Here is an 18,017-nt window from a genome sequence, read left to right on the forward strand (position 1 = left end):
TGTATGTCCTCCTCTGAGAAGTGTCTGTTCAGGTCCTTGGCCCATTTGTTGATTGGGTTGTTTGTTCTCTTATTGTCTAATTTTTTGAGTTCTTTGTATACTCTGGATATTAGGGCTCTATCTGAAGTGTGAGGAGTAAAGATTTGTTCCCAGGATGTAGGCTCTCTATTTACCTCTCTTATTGTTTCTTTTGCTGAAAGTCCAGAGACTTTGAGATTCACACCCCCCAGCTGTACTAACCATCCTCCCACCTCAGCTCCATCACCATTGTCCACAATGGCTGTGATCCTCAGCTATGAGTCAGAGAAGCTTATTAAAAACTTCAAGGTCCAGGGCTGGGGATGTGGCTCAAGCGGTAGCGCGCTCACCTGGCATGCGTGCGGCCCGGGTTTGATCCTCAGCACCACATACAAACAAAGATGTTGTGTCTGCCAAGTACTAAAAAATAAATATTAAAATTCTCTCTATATATACCTCTCTCTCACTCTCTCTTAAAAAAAAAAAAAAAACTTCAAGGTCCAGGCCACACCCAAGAACACTTAAGTCCAACCCCAAAAGTATCATTCTGCCATCGGTAGTGTTCCATGGGTGATTTTAATTTGCAGGCATGGTTGAAAACTGCTGACCTAAAGTCTTACTGCCCACTCTGCTTCTTTATTCATGATTAACCTTTTCCATCTCAACTTCTAACATCATTTCAGGGATGTAAGCATACTCGCAGACAACCTATACAAAAATCATTTTCCTCCCAGTCTATTAACATTCTTATAAGAATATAAGTACCTTAGCCACCCAGCTTCATAGCTATACCAAAACCTGTTCAGAGCAGTGAGTGTACCAGCTCCAGAATCTTACTTCCTAGCATCCCACTCAGGAATTTTTTCCAGTTCCCCTCAATTCTATTCCCCAACCCAAACAATTCTTCTGCATCATGAATAATATCCTGTGAACCTCACCTGTCTTCACTCCTCTTCTGAAGAACTTTCAATTTTATGGACCATTGGAATCACTCCCTTGCTGACATCTGCAAGAAATGCTTTACCCCTTTGTCTCGCTCAGCTGGCCAGACCTGAAGCCTGGTTGAAGCCTAGATCTCTACTTTCCACACCTGCACTAGAAGGCTGAAGTGTTACAGTACTAGAATGCAACTGCCACCAAACCTGCCAGTAGCACCAGCAAGTCTCAAATGGCCCCAAATCTCAAAATGAGGTTAACACTATTAGACAATCTTATGACGCAAATTATGCCTGACCAGAGGCAAACATGGAGCTGCTCAATCTTGGATTTTCAGCTTTCAAACATTTGAGCCAAATAAATCTTTAAAAAGTACCCAGTTTCAGATATTTTGTTTTGGCAACACAAAACAAACTATCATCTCCTTTTGTCGTCACACAACCAACAAGAGACAGGCATTATCATCATACCCATTTTATAGATAGGTAAATTAAGATATAGCAAGCAACTTGCCCACATACATCTCCTAAATAGTGCACCCAGCAATTGAAATTAGGTAATCTGGCTCCAGAACATGCTACCTAACTAGTATACCTCTCAATGTCATCTATCCCATATCTCAAAGCAGAAATGTAAGAGTCATTTATTTCTTCCATCATTCATCACTACTCCTATACATTTCTGATCATCTTGAATTTACGGACTTTTATCCATCTCTATGGTCTCCACTCTTGTCCAAAGTATTCTGCTTATGTATTCATTAACTTCCTAACCCGTTTCCGTTTTTCCTTCCTACCTAGTCTTCCCTCATAGCAGTAACTGAGCTTTTTTTCTTCTTCTTCTTCTTGGAGGTGGTGAGGGAGCGGTCCAGGGATTGAACTCAGGAGCACTTGACCACTGAGCCACATCCCCACCCCTGTTTTGTATTGTATTTAGAGACAGGGTCTCACTGAGTTGCTTAGGGCCTCACTAAGTTGCTGAGGCTGGCTTTGAACTCACAATGCTCCTGCCTCAGCCTCCCAAGCCATTGGTATTACAGGCATGTTCCACCATGCCCATCTTGAGTTTTTTAAAGTAAGAATCTGAAGCTGGGTGCAGTGGCACATGTCTGTAATCCCTGCGGCTCGGGAGGCTGAGGCAGGAGTGTCGTGAGTTCAAAGCCAACCTCAGCAACTTAGTGAGGCACTAAGCAACTCAGTGGGACCCTCTCTCTAAATACAATACAAAATAGGGGTGGGGATATGGATCAGCGTTTGAGTGCCTCTGTGTTCAATACTCAGTACCAAAAAAAAAAAAAACAAAAAAAGAGTCTGATGTTACTGCCCTACTGAAACCCCTTCATGGCTTTCTTATGCTTGCCAGTGGTCTTTGGATCCTATCTTCTTCAGCCCTATGTTCCGCATTAGCCCGAGGGAGCTCCCATTCCTGAAATATGCTAAATATGTGCCCCATCCTCTCAGGACCTTTATTTTTGCTTTTCTCTTGGATCAAAACCATCTTCTCCCAGCTCCCTTCATCCTACTGATGCCAACTCTCCTGTCACCTCTTCCCAGACACAGTAAAAGGGTTACCGTGTTTCCTTCATGGCATGTAGAATCTCCTTTTGTTCTCACACAACCAAAAAGAGACAAACACTATCATCATCCCCATTTTCTCTCTGAATTTGGGAGAAAATACAAATGTAGTAACCAACAGCCTGGAGCAAGTCCTATTCCACTTGTGTTCAAATCCTGGCTCTACCCCAAGACCTCTCTGCACACCTATGAAAAAGGTATAATAGTTCCTATTTAATATTTTGCAACAATGTCTGGCTTATTCTAGGTGCGGATTCAGCATTCACTATAATAATGTATAACTGGAAGCAAGGACACTGCCCCTTGATCATCTCTGTATTCCCAGTGCTTAGAACACCAAGCTTATTTGTCAAATGAATGACTTTTTTCCTCTTCATTGTTCCCTTCACATAAATGACAGTCTCTACTTTTTACAGATGCCATACTGGTATTTTTACTCTGGGATCACCAATTAATTGACTTCATAGTCTAATTCATATGCATTTATTTTATTCTATTCACATTGTACAATTGTTATATAACCTACAAAAAAGTACAAATTCTAGTCCATTTTTCAATGCCAAGTCAGAGCCAAGTTGCAAAACAGGAAAACAGCACAGTAAGTTATAAGAGTTCACAAGCCACAGTGCCTGTCATATGATGCATTTAAAGCTGTAAATATTGCCACAGGAGAATTTCTTGTCTTTGCAGCGACCACACAGTTCCTGTCGATGAGGCCTCCTTAGATCAATGTGTCTTTTCTTTTGAGGACAGGAACAACGAGACTTTGAACAGGTCTTTAGAAAACAAGGAACAGTTTGGACACTAAATGATCAAATTAGAGTTTCAAGTGTAATCTTCAAATTGAAATGCTCCTTTTCACTACCCCAATCCCCCATATCTTCATCTTCGAGTTCTATGAGAAGCCCATGACCAACTGTACAAAACCACTTGAAACCCCTTTAAATGCCATGCCTTTAAAGAGAATATTGAATGCCATGCATTCAAAAGAATATTGCTAAGTCAACCAAGATAACACAAAAGAGTTAAAAAGTTCTATAGAGTGTGTCTGTGTCATTTTGTATATGTAGCCAGGTGAGGGTGAGGAGCAGTACATGGGTACTAAGTGATTTGATAACCTAAATGAGACCATTAAAAAGGCTAGAGCGATAGTTCTCATTTAGGGGTGATTTTTACCTATGAGGGGATATTTGACCAGATTTGGAGATATTTTGAGTTGTTAAAACTAAGGGGAAGGGATATTCTAGAGAAAGCCAAATTCTTTTCTTCCCAGACATGCCCAATCTTATACTAAGATTTAATACAGTGCCTTTCAACCATTAACACATTCTGTTTTGTGATAAATAAAATAACTGGGGGCTGGGGTTGTGGCTCAGCAGTAGAGCACTTGCCTAGCATACGCGAGATGCTGGGTTCGATCCTTAACACCACATAAAAAATAAATAAAATAAAGGTATTGTGTCCAACTACAACTAAAAAAAAATTTAAAAACCCCACAAAGATCATCGATTTAAAAAAATAATAATTATGTTTTATGGGGACTGGCATATTCCCACGGTCCACCTTCCTATCCCTGCCAACCACTGAAATTGATAATCACTGCTCTAAAGACTGCTCATATCCCATAGCCACACAGAATTAGTCAATATTTATCTTTTTATTTTTTAATATTGTGTCCAGTTACAACTAAAAAATAAATATCTTTATTTTATTTATTTATTTTTATGTGGTGCTGAGGATCAAAACCAGGGCCTCGCACGTGCTATGCAAGCACTCTACCACTGAACCACAATCCCAGCCCCAATATTTCTTTTTATACTGTAAAAAGTATGCATTTTTATTTTCCAATCTTAAATATGATTTGTCAAATATAATGTATAATCACATTCTCTACTTAGAATTTTCTTAGGAGGAATACTCAAATAGCTAATATACTATGCCTCACACTGTCCTAAGCACTTTATATAAATTAATTCATATAATTATCACAATTCCTTTTTAAGGGAGAAAAAGTTCAATAAAAAATGGTTTATCCTAAAGGTAGATGTCTGCTTTTGGCAATGGTAGATTAGGTAATTCTGACTGAACCTCCTGGACAACCAGAAAAACTGCGTTAAAAAAATAACTGCTTGGAAAATTATCAAAGCATTAAAGAAGCAAATCCAGAATAGAGGTAAACCTGACATATGGTAATGGTTTAAAAAAAAAATCAACTCTGTCACACTTTTCTGGAAATGTTAAAAGGCAGGTTTCCTTCAAACTGTTTTTGGATTTTTTTCTCTCCTAATCTCAAAAGACCATAATAGAAAGTTACATTAATCATCTAATTCTATGATTTTTTTTTTTTTTTTGGACCAGGGATTGACTCCGGGGGTGCTTAACCACTAAGCCACATCCTTAGCCCTTTTTTATATTTCAGAGTCTTGCTAAATTGCTTAAGGCCTCACCAAATTGCTGAGGCTGGCTTTGAACCTGCAATCCTCCTGCCTCATCCTACTGAGCTGTTGGGATTACAGGCATGCATCATTGGGCCTGACCTAGTTCCGTGATTTTCTAAACACTGGAAGACACCATAGAATCCAATCACAGGTCTATTAGTCTAACCTTGGGCAAGTTATTCAATCTAATTGAATTTAGCCTTGTGACCTATAAAATATCAATAATATATATTACAAAAGGCAAGTACAAACGATACTGCATGTAAAAGGTATCATGAAAAATAATAAGCTGAAAAGAGGATTAACAAATTGATGAGGCTAAGAGATATACCAGAGTAGAAGAGCCCTCCAAGCAACTCATACATTGTATAGGACCCTTTAAGGCTACAGCAGAAGAATAAGAACCAAAATTGACCCGCTGTCACAGGTGCTAAAGCTCAGCTTTAAAACAGCTCAACTTTAGTCTGTCTGCCTTTCATAAGCAAATATATATCCTCTCCAAAAGATATACTTCTAGGTGACAAATTATCATCATGGCTTTCACATCTGATACTAGCAATCAAAAATATCCAGGTACATGAGGAGACGGAACATACTTGAAAATCAAAAGGAGAACAATAAATTCATAGGGGACTAAGTTAATGGAATTATCTGACACCTATTTTAAAGTAACTTACTATGTTCAAGGAAAAAAAGACTAACATTCCTAGCAAAGATCTAGAAGTTATTTTTTATAAACAAAAATTCTAGAACCAAAAAAATATAATAACGGAAAATGATAACTCAATGAATAGGTTTAACAAATTGGAAAAAGTTGAGATAATTATAAATGGTGAATAGTAGAATAGATAATATCCTGTCGGAAGCAAGCAAAAACAAAGCAAGGAAAGTAGAGAAAAGAGTTTAAGAAACAGACATGAATATAGTATAAGGTCTAACATGTATAATTGGAAAAGAGGGAGAACGGAAGAAATAACATTTGGAAACATGACGATAATTTTCCAAAAGTGATGAAAATCTTCAAGCCACATATTCAAGGAACATTTTACAGAAACAAGAAGCAGGATAAATACACAAAACCCCAATAAATAGGCTCATTGTTGTAAAACTGTTATAAAAATATTTTAAAAGCAAGCAAATTTAAAAAAGGGGGGGATTACTTCAAGGGAAATACAATGAAGCTGAGCAGCCAACTTCATAGAAATAATGAAATTTCAGACCTTTAAAAGTCACAAATACTGTCAACCTGAAATTTCTATACCAGCAAAAAACTTCTTAGACATCCAGACAAAATAGAATTTATCATCTTTATGCCTATACTAAAGAAAACATTAAAGTCTATTCTCCAAGTGAAAGAGAAGTGATCCCAGAAACAAACAAACAAACAAAAAATACAAATGACAGCAGAAAGGATAAATACATAGCTAGGAGATACTGACTTTGTAAAATAATATCTCAAAGTTGAAGATATGGGTAAAATTAAAATACACAACTGCAGCATATACATTAGGATGAAATGATATGGAATTTGAGAGTGCTAAATTCTCTGCATTGGCAAGAAGAGTTAATTTAGACTCTGATCAGTTGTGTTGCCATTTCTACAGTAACCACCAGAAGAACCTTAAGGAATGAATAACTACCAAGATAATCAATTGGAAAAAAAAAAATTTTTTTTAATTACTCCAACCAGGCACAGTGGTGCATGCCTTTAATCCCAGCTATTTGGGAGGCTGAGGTGTGAGGATTGTAAATTCAAGGCCAGCCTTAGTAACATAGAGAAACCCTGTCTCAAAAATTTTAAAAAGATCCTGGGATGCAGCTGAGTGGTAAAGGGCCCCTGGGTGGTGCAATCCTCAGAAAGGAAAAAAAAAAAAGAAAAAGAAAAAAAAGTGAAAATAAGGAAAGGGAGTGTAGAAAAAAATAGTAAGAAAATGTATTTAAACCCCTTTTTTTTTTTTTTTTTTTTTTTACCCCAGCACTGGGGATTGAACCTGGAGTACTCTACCACTGAACTATATCCCCAGCCCTTTCTCTTTTTTATTTGGAACAGGGTCTTGCAAAGTTGCTCAGGCCAGTCTCAAATTTGTTATCCTCATGCCTCAGCCTCCTGAATTGCTGGGATCACAGGCATGTGCCACCACTCCCAGCCTTAAACCCGATTTTATAAATATTTATATTAAACATAAGTAGACTAAGAATCTCAGACTTGGAAATCCAAGCCTTCAAAATTTTAAACTAGCTTTTAAAATATCATTTCTTTTACCCAAATTATAGAAAAATAAATAAGTAGAGGATTTTATTTTAGGAAAAAAAAAAAAACTTCTTGGGCTAAAGATAGCTCAGCTGTAGAGTACTTGCCTAGCATGCACAAGGCCTGGATTTAATTTCCATAACAAAAATGTAAAAAAACTTCCCGATTACGAAAATAATTTTACACTTCTCTGAAAAGCTTGAAGACAGATTTCCTTAAGGCTGTTTTATATTATCCCTCACCCCAAACTCAAAAGGAATTAATAGGAAGTCAAGCTCTCAACTAGTTCTGTGACTTTCCACACACTGAAATATAGCATGGAATCCAACTACAATCCTAATAGTAACCAGTCTAACCTTGGGCAAGTTATTTACTGTTATTCAATTTAACTTTCTAATTTATAAAAAAAAAAAAATGAGAATGCCTATCACAAAGGTTAAATTACAGGAGAAAACACATGCTAAACACTTAGCCCAAAGTTTGGCACATAGTACAAGCTTAACAGTTACATATCAAAATACTTTATTTTAACTATAAACAGGATATTTCAGGAAAAACACACACATCATAAACACACCACATAAGACAACTTAAATTGTAAATCCTTCCCATTTTTTTCCACAAAGCATAAATTCTGATTTGCCTTTTATTTCTTTTTCTCAAATATTTAATCATAAAATTTCAAATATATGAAAACTTAACATTCCTATGCTAATATGCAGTTCCATTAAATCCTGACATTTTCCACAGAGGCTTCATGTTGATAAACAGAAACACAATGAAATTGTTCTGTGTGCTTACCTGACAGTGGATTGCTTCTACTCGATAAGGGTTAAAACTCTTTTGGCACTTGCAACAGAGTTGTTTGAAATAAACCTAAGAAGAAATTTGTTTGTTTGTTTAAAGTACAAGCTGATATAGGTATATATCTCCTAGGCTATTAGTTTTTTATTAAAGTAAGCCATTTCCTCACCTTGCTGTTATCCAACCTCTACCCTTGGGGTTTTAAGCTCTACTAGTGCTACTGGTCATCACCTTTCTTAATCTATGAATCTAATTTTCCTTAACTATAAAATTGGGATACTACTACTTATTCTTTTCTGACAACCACCCAATAACATACTTAATAGAGACTCAATAATAGAAAGTAGCTGTTATGATAGTTTTATTCATTGTGTAGGCCAAGCCTTTCTTCTGAATGAACCCCAACTTAAGCCACTTGACATGTTACATTTTCCAGTATTGCCCCACTTGAAATATAAATTATTTTGGCTACCCATCAGTACCATTTTCTAGGTTTTGTGCATTTCCTGTACAAAATTTCCTCCCTACTTGGTGAATTCCTCCCTTTTGTCCTCAAAGCCCTGTTTGGGCATCAGGATCTGTCCCTCAGGTTAATCGTTGCCTCCTGTGGGATTACCACTTCCATGCAGTGAGTGCCACTGCTCACATCATCAAACTGCATTCTTGTCTAAATCACTCCTATCAGAATACATTTCTTGAGGATGACAACTGTGTTGTTCTTTGTATTCTACTGCCTTGGAATGTCTGAATTAAACCCATGGTTTTCCTTCTATCGAGAGAGGGGGCTTTTAGTTTAAAATTCACCTCCTGGGTCCAGTAAATGGCTAGTCTGAAAACACAAGTCTTCATTCAAGTCTTAGTGTGCCTCTTTGCCCTCTCCCTCCACAGGCCTTTAGTTAGAAAGGCCATATCTGCACATGCAACACAAACTCAGATGCTCTTATAAGTTAATGCAATAGACCCACTGTAGATGACTGCCAAATGAAGCCCATAGGCCAGGCAAAACAGAAGCCACTCAGCTGCATCCTGTTCTCATTCTGAAATGAGGGTCCATGATGACCAGAGTCTGTGATATTCATGAAAATCCAGAAATGCAGAACAGAATGTGAAGTCATTCCCAATCTCAATGTTGAGAATTAACTCCATTGTGGGTAGCGTGTATACACAGTCTTAGCTAAGCAAATCTCTTTAGGAGTTTTCTACCTTTGTAAGTTATTTCTTTCATTGCCCCACCTTGTGGACAAACTGGAAATTTCCTCAAACTAGAGGCGAAATCTGTTCAAAATACACCAGCTAAAAAGTTGTTAGAGTCCCAACATAGACAAAAGTTCTTCTAAATAACCTGACACTTTGTCCAACCAAACTACCAAACCACATACAACACAAGGATATGGCTCAGGAACTGAGGTGGACCGTGGAATTTAGTTTGATTCAAACAGTCACTGAATGCTTACTGCATGCTTTGCACCCAGGACACCAAGATGATTGAGACAGGATTGTAAAGTCATCTTGCAACTAGAAACAGATCCTTCTTCCAACTGACATCTGTGCCCACCCCATTCTCCTGTCATATCCCATTTACTTTTACTTACCTTATTAGTTCCAGAAATGCACCACACATAAGCACTCTCCCATCTGGTCTTACAGTCTTTACAGTGAAAATAGCCATATTTTGGTTCCAAAAACTGAAAATAAGGGGGTGGGAGTCTTTTACTATATTTTGGAGGGAAAAAAAATAATTTTTTTTTTTTTTGCTAATTGCTTTGTGTAAAAATTTAAAATTACCTCCTTAACGTCACTTATATCTATGTCAATGCTACTACATTCATTTAAGGGCTGTCTCTTAAGGATTACCCTAGGATTCTTCTTGCTGTTGTTGCTCATACTTTTCCCATTCCATTTTCCACTGTGCCACCAGCACAATCTCCCAAAATGAAACCTGACTTCATATTGCACAGAGTTGAATCTCTTGACTCCTTCCCAAAAGCAATAGTGGACAGATTTTTGGTTTTAAGTTAGGCTTGCCACCGTGTTTTAACAAAAACTTGCAAAACTCACAGACCACGTAAAACATGTTTTCAGAACTCCCTGACCAAATAAAAGGATGAAGCAAGAGAAGACTTTGCTCTTATTGTCCCAGAAATGTAAGAGAGGAGAGGGAGGCAAGGGACTAAAGAAGAGGGAGGAGAAAGTATACCTGGAAGTTGGTCTTCCGGAGAGGCTCTTCAGCGGCAACTCCTGGCGCCTGCCTGTTCTTTCTTTCCCGAGGATACACTGCATCTTCCTGCCCCAACTCCTCTGGTCCTCGGAGTTCCTCCTGCCCATCATCTTCTGACCTTGGCGTTGATGGTGGCTGCTGGCTGTTCTCTGCAGGGCCTGAAAGCGCCTTGTTTTCCCCATCTTCTTCATCCTTCCGCAGTAGACTCAATCCCCTGCTGCTGACCACTGGCAAATGTACTCCCCAGGTTGTCATTGGTTGTCTGTCCCAGGGGGAGCGGCTGCGCAGGGTTCGAGGCCCCAGGGAGCACTGCACGGACTTGTCCACCCGCAGGCTCACCTGCACGCCCACTTCCTTGGTGTTGGCTTTGCACAGCCGTATGCTTAAGTTGGGGTTCATCTGGGCAAGAATGGCCTTAAGTTGAGCCCTCTTGTAAGGGTCCACGCAGTAGTCTGGGGCATTCGCTGGCACCAGCAGCCCTGGCCTGGCCAGGAAAGTAGGGGGACCCATGCTTTGCCTCCAGTCGAACTGTTTGTGTCCCGAGAGTGCCGGTTGGCCCAAAGGCAGTGGGTTTCCATAGCCCTGGTATAAGCCATAGGGAAGGCGGACAAAGCGCTCCATCCACTCACCAGGTGCTCAGACTCAATATCTTCCTGTGTTTAGTGTCCTTTCGCCTTCCACCTTTACTGGCCCCTTCTTTTTCCTGGTCAAGCTGGTTCAGGTTCATCCTTGGCTTCTCCATTTATTTCAGAATCTAACAGGAGCTGCTACCTATTACCCAAATTAAAGGAGGGCAGATGAACCTACCTGCAGAGATCTATAGCCACTTGATTCCTAATTGCTTTTCCCTAACCTCTTCAATTCACCATTCCTCAATCATTTTCAAAGCTGTTTTTCATTTCTGACTATTCACACACATGCTTTAATTAGCAATTTCGTTCATTTATTCCTCTAGTGGCCATTTTATAGATCCCTTGTGCACTGTTGATGGAGATGTAAATTAGTACAGCCGTTATGTAAAACAGTATGGCAGTTCTTTAAAAATTAAAAATAGAAATTATCATCTGATCCAGCAATCCCACTACTTTGGTGTATACCCGAAGGAAATGAAGTCAGGAATCTTAAAAAGATACCTGCACTCCAAGTTCACTGCAGAATTTTTCTCAACAATCAAGCTATGCAAACAACCTGTCTGTTGACAGGTGAATGAATAAAGAAATTGTGATAGAATAGGGAATATCACTTAGCTTAAAAAAAAAAGAAAATCCTGCCATTTCCAAGCACATGAACAAATCTTGAGGCATTATGTTAAAAGAATGAAATAAGACAGGTAGAAAGAAAAATTACTGCATGATCTCACTTATATGCGGAATCTAAAAAAGTCAAATACACAGTTACCAGAGGTCGGGAGGTGGGAAAATGTTGGCCAAAGCGCAAAGCTGCAACCCTGTGGGATAAATAAATCTAGAGATTCAATGTACAGCATGATAACTATACTTACTACTACTGTATTTATCCTGAAAATCTGCTAAGAGTAGATTTCTAGTGCTCTTTCTACATGTACAAAAAAGGTAACTGAGAGATGAATGTGAATTGCTTGACTTGCAGTAATCATATGTCTATGTGTACTAAAATATGTTGTACATATTACAATTTTTATGAAAAATTTTTCAAAAAATAAAGCATTAATAAATTAAATACAAATAGTAAGTTATCTGAGCAGCTGCACTAGAAGTATACAAGAAAGGAAGTATATTATGGTAGATCTAATGAACGTCAAATCCCTATTACTTCAGAACAAGGAACATAGTTATAGTGGTATGTTTAAGAGAGAAAATATATTTCAGGGAGTGGTGTGACATACCAAGGGTTCTCATTAGTCCATTCCCAGTGAGACACCCATTTCCCTGCTCCCAGAAAAGGGTAAAAAAGCAAATTGTTTTCATCTGTGGAATAAATGCAGGTTTTTTTTTTTTGTTGTTGTTGTTGTTTTCACTGCTATGTACTTAAGTGTATGAGATGAAACGGACTTGAATTCAAACCTGGGCCTTGTTACCAGGCAAGTTACTTAATTATTTCAATTTCCCAGTCCTGTCTGCATTAGCAAGGGATTCTGCTATAACTCAGGATTATTAGACTAAAAGTGATACCTAAATAATCAAATACAACCAAATTATTTTTTCCAGTATTGGAGATTGAACCCAGGGGTACTCTACCACTGAGCTGCAGCCCCAGCTTATTTATTCAAGACAGAGTCTTGCTAAATTGCTGAGGGTGGCCTAGAATCTTCCTGCTTCAACCTCCCAAATCGTTGGAATTACAGGCACGAACCACTGCATCTGGCTAAAATTTGCTCTTTTCCTTTTCCAAGGTGCCTACGGCTGCTCAAGCACCTTCTAAAAGCGGCCAGGAGCATGAGCATCTTCCTTCAGTGTTTTTAGGTCACACAACAAACCCGATTTAAGCTTTGTACTGAACATGTCACAGACCCTATGAATTCAGTCTGGTCCGGTTCCTGTATTCTAGGACACTTTGGGGTAAAGACAAGCACAAAAAAGGATGATCAGTATCCTAAAAATGTAAAAAATACTACCACAGCCCGCAGAAATAAATAACCTAATATTGCTGGAATGCTTTAAGACGGGTTCACAATTTTTGAAGTGGAAACACTGCTCAGAGATCCTGAACAGCACGCCTACTGAGATTAATGTCAATTCAGGTGTCTGTCTTTTCCACTACCACGCTGTTCTGGAGTCACCACAACCTCGTTTTTTTCTAAGGTCGGCGTACTTTGCGGGGCAGGCCTAATGGAACACCCGCTGTTAGGGCAAACAAGTGCCTTTCCAAGGTCCCAACCAGACCCTATCCAAACGTGACCACCTAAACATGAGAGAAGGGAGACGGGACGTGAGTAGTAGCGGGTGGCCCACGCTGGGAGGTCTGGTATTCTGATGAAGAAAACACGCACTCCAAGCGACTGTTCTGAAACCCAATTAGGAACTCCCTTTGGCTGCAGTGAGAAGCGGCGGGGCAGTCCGCCGCTGCCTGACTTCCGGGTGTTGCGTACGCTACGTGGAGCGTCATGGCGTCATCGCGTCACGTGCCTAGAGTGAACTTTTGGCGCGAGCGTCTGAAACTAGGCGGAGGCGGAGCTGCTAGTTTTGCGCGCCTCGGGTCTGCACTGGAGAGATAGTTCGCCACCGGAAGGAGCCTGAGGGGTCGGATTTGTGGTCTAGGTGCGCGCGCAGTTCTTTGCAGTCTACTCCAGCCAAAAAACATCTGCATCACTGGAGCGGGTTAGTGGTGTCGGCTGGGGACGGGGTTGTGTCCGGCGGGTGGCGGGGGGAGCGCCTCCCATGTCCTGGGTAGGAGCCGCGACTTCTGCCCTCGCCGTCTTTGCCGACCCCACCCCTGCCCGAGAGAAACGACACGGTCTCCCAGGCCAATACCTACAAAGCACATTCGAGCCCCGCACCTTCCCTGGGACTTTGATTCCCCACGCCGGTCCGCGCCTTTGGGCCTTACAAGCCAGACTTGCCTGCTAAGTGTGCTAGATGTCCCGGTGTGAAATTTCTCATGGGCACACTGTATCTGCCTTACGCAACCCCCAGTAATTGCTATTTTCCGAAGATTTACAGATTGGGAATTATCAAATGGTATTTGTAACTGCAACCACTAGCGACGCTTGTCTAATTAACGTAATTAAATAATGTGAAAAAGCCTGTTCTTGAGCCATACTATCCACTTTTCAAGTGCTTAATGTGGCTAGTGGTCCATGGATTGGAGAGTACAATTATACAATTTTCCAATCCTCACGATAAGTTTTTATTGGACTAAGGTGGAGGTAACTTTGGACAAGCTTACTGGCGTTTCTGATTTTATTTCAGTCACTTAGGAAGGAATGCATCCCTTCTAAGTGTATTTTGGTCTTTTGTTTTGCAGACTTATTTACCAAGCATTGGAGAAATATTGTAGAGAAAAATGCCTATTGGATCTAAAGAGAGGCCAACTTTTTTTGAAATTTTTAAGACGCGATGCAGCAAAGCAGGTATTGTTAGGTTTTGTAAAATTTCATGAACTACACTTCAGAGAGTTTTTCAGAAAAATAAATAAAGATGAATGCTTGCTAAAAAGAATCTAGTTATTCTCTGTTTTACTTTAGACTGAAGTTTTGGAGTCATACCTATTAATGACATAGTTATTCACTGGTTAGCCCTTAGTTGATGGGGAGACTGGTCTCTTGGCAGCAATAGGAAGAATTCTTTTAAAATACTACTAACAATTCAGAAGTGCTGATAATGCCACTTGAAGGCAGAGATTGTCAATTTTTTTGTTTGTTTTAGTACTCCTCAGGCAATTTGGAATGATCAAGGACCCTCAAAGACCTTATAATATTAGAAGTTAGTAAGAGTTAGAGAATTTATTAATTCACTTAAAAGCAAAAATATGCCCATTGTAGATTATCATAAAATTTTTATAAAAAGTGTATTTTATAAAACAAGATTTAAAAAGAAGAGTGGGTTGTTTTACATTTTGCAGTTCATTTTGATGTTTGGCTTAATAGAAGATAGCTGGATTCTTGTATCTATGTCTGCATTTAATCTGTTACAGTCTATAGTTTTGGTAGAAGTGTATGAATAAAATTCAACCCCAAACAGCTAGGTAGTTGGGAAAAGGGGAATTTTAATAGTCTTTAGTTACTTGTATGTATTTCTTTATTTGTCTTGTTTTTTGAATAGATCTTCCAGAGAGTTAAAAGATACTTCTGTAAAATCATTGCCATTGTTACTTGGAAGATCTTGGTCTTTTAGATTAGATTTTGACATACTACATTAAGCAGTATGAAAAAAAATCACACTCATTAATATCACCATTGATCTTATCAGAAAGTCTTTTTAAGATTGGGAAGAAATCAGCCACTGAGCCACTAGAAATTCTGATTTTCATTTGAAATCTTATATTTTATAACTGGCAGTAAACTCTTATTTTCCTTGAAGTGAAACCTCACTTCGTTTGTGAGAAAATGTCTACCAACCTATTCAAGTTGGAATCACTTTTTTGCTAGTCGTTCTTTCAAGTAAAAATGACTTTTCATAGAAAGAGTTATCATCAGCTCATGATTCACCACAAGTGGTTTTGTTTTGTTTTGATACTGGGGATTGAACTCCAGGGCACTCAAGCACTCAGCCACATCCCCAGCCATTTTATCTAGAGACAGGGTCTCACTGAGTTGCTTAGTACCTCGATGTTGCTGAGGCTGGCTTTGAACTCCAAATCCTTCTGCCTCAGCCTGCTGAGCCACGGGATTACAGGCCACAAGTGCTTTTTTAAACAACCAGTGGACTTCAGTTATGCAAAAGTGCTCAATACATGTTCCTCTGTTTTCAAAGAATATTAAAAAGATGGGCTAAAAGATTATACTTTAATAAATTTTACTTTTTCATTAGAATAGTCTTTAGTTAATATGCCTTATTTAAAAAAATCCTTGGGTGGGGCTTGGATTGTGGCTCAGAGGTAGAGCACTTGTCTAGCATGTGCAAGGCCCTGGGTTCCATCCTCAGCACCACATAAAAATAAGTAAAATAAAGGCATTGTGTCCAGCTACAACTAAAAAAATGTTTTTAAAAAAATCCTTATGGTACTAAAATAATGACTACTAGTACAGTTTGATGCCTTATAGGACATTAAGTTAAAATGGCTTTTTCTTTTTTTCTTTAATATTCCTTATGGTAGTAAGAAATACAATGACTGCTAGTATAAGTTTGGTGCCACTGACTCAAATCAGATGTCAACATCATGAAAAAGGCAAATGATGCCTAATATTGTTATGAAGCTAGTTTTAACCAATTGAACCTCTTGCATCATGAGAACTGCTACTGCATAGGATGGATAGATGATAATAGAAGTGTTGTCATTTCCCTGTAAGAGAGAATCTTTTCCCATTTTAATTGAGAGTCTTTGTGTTTCTTTTATGCATAGATATGCCATATATGCTTATGTAGTCATACTTGAGTTTTGTCTGTGGAATACACTCTTACTATGAATGATTTTTAATTCTGAATTGTGAATAGTAAGGTAGAAAATAAATAAAAATTAAATGGATAAAAATAAAAGTTAACATAGTTAAGTGCTAGCTCTTTATAATTTTTGTGCACTCATTACTCTATGCAGATATACAAGAGAATGAATGATGATCTTAGTAATCTTGTTTAGTTACTATGAAATGCAAAATATAATCTGCAGTTGGAATTTCAGATGTCCTTTTTAAATTATAACTTTACTGATTCATAAGTTTTTCTGAGTCATTGATTAAAACTAAGACAGGATTTTATTTTTCTTAAAGATTTAGGACCAATAAGCCTTAATTGGTTTGAAGAACTTTCTTCAGAAGCTTCACTCTATAATTCTGAACCTGCAGAAGAATCAGAATATAAAACCCACAGTTATGAACCAAGCTTATTTAAAACACCACAGAGGAAACTCTCTTATCACCAGTTGGCTTCAACTCCAATAATATTCAAAGATCAAGGTCAAATTCAATCTCCTTTACAAGAATTAGGTAAGTATAGATCAGACTTGGGTGAGTAATATGTAGACTGGTTTAAAAAAAAAAAATAGGAACTAGGAATTCAGGCAAAACTACATTTTAAAAAATCTTAGGTCTGTCATTAACCGTATTATGTTGTATACATTAATCTGTCTGGCCACACTTTCCTTACCTGAAAAATGGAGATAATGAATATAATACCTAATAGGTTTAGATTAAGTGAAATATTTAAGGTACTTAATGTTTCTTTTCCTCCCTCCTTTAATTAATACATCTTGCCAACTGAACTTTGCTGAATTATGCCTTTCACATACAAAAAAAAAAAAACCCTAAGACTAGGTTTGATGTTAATAAAACTAAACTATTTCTGCATACTATAACAGGACAAAGAAAATTATCTTTTATCAATTTGGTGTAAGTATATTTTAGTTTGATAGCAGACTCCCCAGCCTAGATGCCACATGTTTCCAAGCAATTATGTAATATGATGATTCATCCACTCGTTCAAATATTTGTTACCTACGTGACATGAGTAAGTCACTTTCCCTTTCTTTGGAATATTACTTTATAATAGAATAAATAGTGCACAGATAAAGTGTAGTATAAGCTTGACTGTGGTATATACTGAAAGAGAAATATTAAAAAAGTACAAAGAAAATTGAGGAAAAAAAATAGAATTGGGGAAAGTTAGACTCTTTGGTTCTTTATACATAATGTTCCTTGTGTCTGCAACTTCTTACTTTTTTTCTAGATAATTTACATATTCATTTTTCAGATCTTGGCTTATTTATCTCTGCTTTTGAGAAATAGTCCCTGTCTGCCCTCACTGAACCTCTAGTGAAAGAGACATACATCAGTGATACGTGCCTTGAAAGAGAAATTCATGACCCTAGAAGTATATATACAGAGGGATTATAGGTAACAGGCAAAAATTTTCTTATGTCTTTGGCTACAAAGTGATATACATATAGTACATATTTGTAGAATGAATATTAATTTTGCTTTAGAAAGTTGAATAATCTGACAGCAGTCTTTGAAGATACTGTTTTTTCAAAATGTGATGACTTGACCATCAGAATCTTCTGGAATGCTAACTGAAAGAGTACATTCCAGGCTCTACTCTGAATTTTTTTTTTTTTTTTGATACTGGGGATTGGACTCAGGGGCACTTTACCACTGAGTTGCGTCCCCAGCCCTTTTTATCTCATATTTTGAGACAAAGTCTCTTTAA

General features: G+C 38.2%; 2 protein-coding genes across 8 annotated transcripts in view; one reads left to right on the forward strand and one right to left on the reverse strand.

Annotated features, from left to right (window-relative positions):
- Positions 1 to 11,427, reverse strand: part of Zar1l (zygote arrest 1 like) — a 65,806-nt gene extending 54,379 nt beyond the window's left edge. For 4 of the 6 annotated variants that reach the window (XR_007346741.1, XR_007346740.1, XM_015484194.2 and 1 more), the window contains exons 1-3: positions 10,219 to 11,427; positions 9,614 to 9,706; positions 8,019 to 8,093 (exon numbers count right to left, since the gene is read on the reverse strand). Coding sequence is in view for 3 of the 6 variants with exons in the window: in XM_015484194.2 (XP_015339680.1) it covers positions 8,019 to 8,093; positions 9,614 to 9,706; positions 10,219 to 10,860 (810 nt within the window). In the remaining 3 variants the exon portion in view is untranslated. Of the gene's footprint in view, positions 1 to 2,190; positions 3,305 to 8,018; positions 8,094 to 9,613; positions 9,707 to 9,806; positions 10,125 to 10,218 lie in introns of those variants that run through there. The other 2 variants (XM_015484191.2, XR_007346742.1) reach the window with 2 other exon arrangements.
- A 1,911-nt stretch (positions 11,428 to 13,338) lies between these two features.
- Brca2 (BRCA2 DNA repair associated) overlaps positions 13,339 to 18,017 on the forward strand; it is a 70,225-nt gene continuing 65,546 nt past the window's right edge. Inside the window, exons 1-3 of one of the 2 annotated variants that reach the window (XM_048800799.1) lie at positions 13,339 to 13,535; positions 14,182 to 14,287; positions 16,583 to 16,798. In XM_048800799.1, coding sequence (XP_048656756.1) covers positions 14,221 to 14,287; positions 16,583 to 16,798 — 283 coding nt within the window. In that variant the 5' untranslated portion in view covers positions 13,339 to 13,535; positions 14,182 to 14,220. Of the gene's footprint in view, positions 13,536 to 14,181; positions 14,288 to 16,582; positions 16,799 to 18,017 lie in introns of those variants that run through there. The other variant, XM_048800800.1, reaches the window with a different exon arrangement.

This window comes from Marmota marmota, unplaced genomic scaffold (genome assembly GCF_001458135.2).
Source record: "Marmota marmota marmota unplaced genomic scaffold, marMar, whole genome shotgun sequence".
Taxonomy (NCBI): domain Eukaryota; kingdom Metazoa; phylum Chordata; class Mammalia; order Rodentia; family Sciuridae; genus Marmota; species Marmota marmota.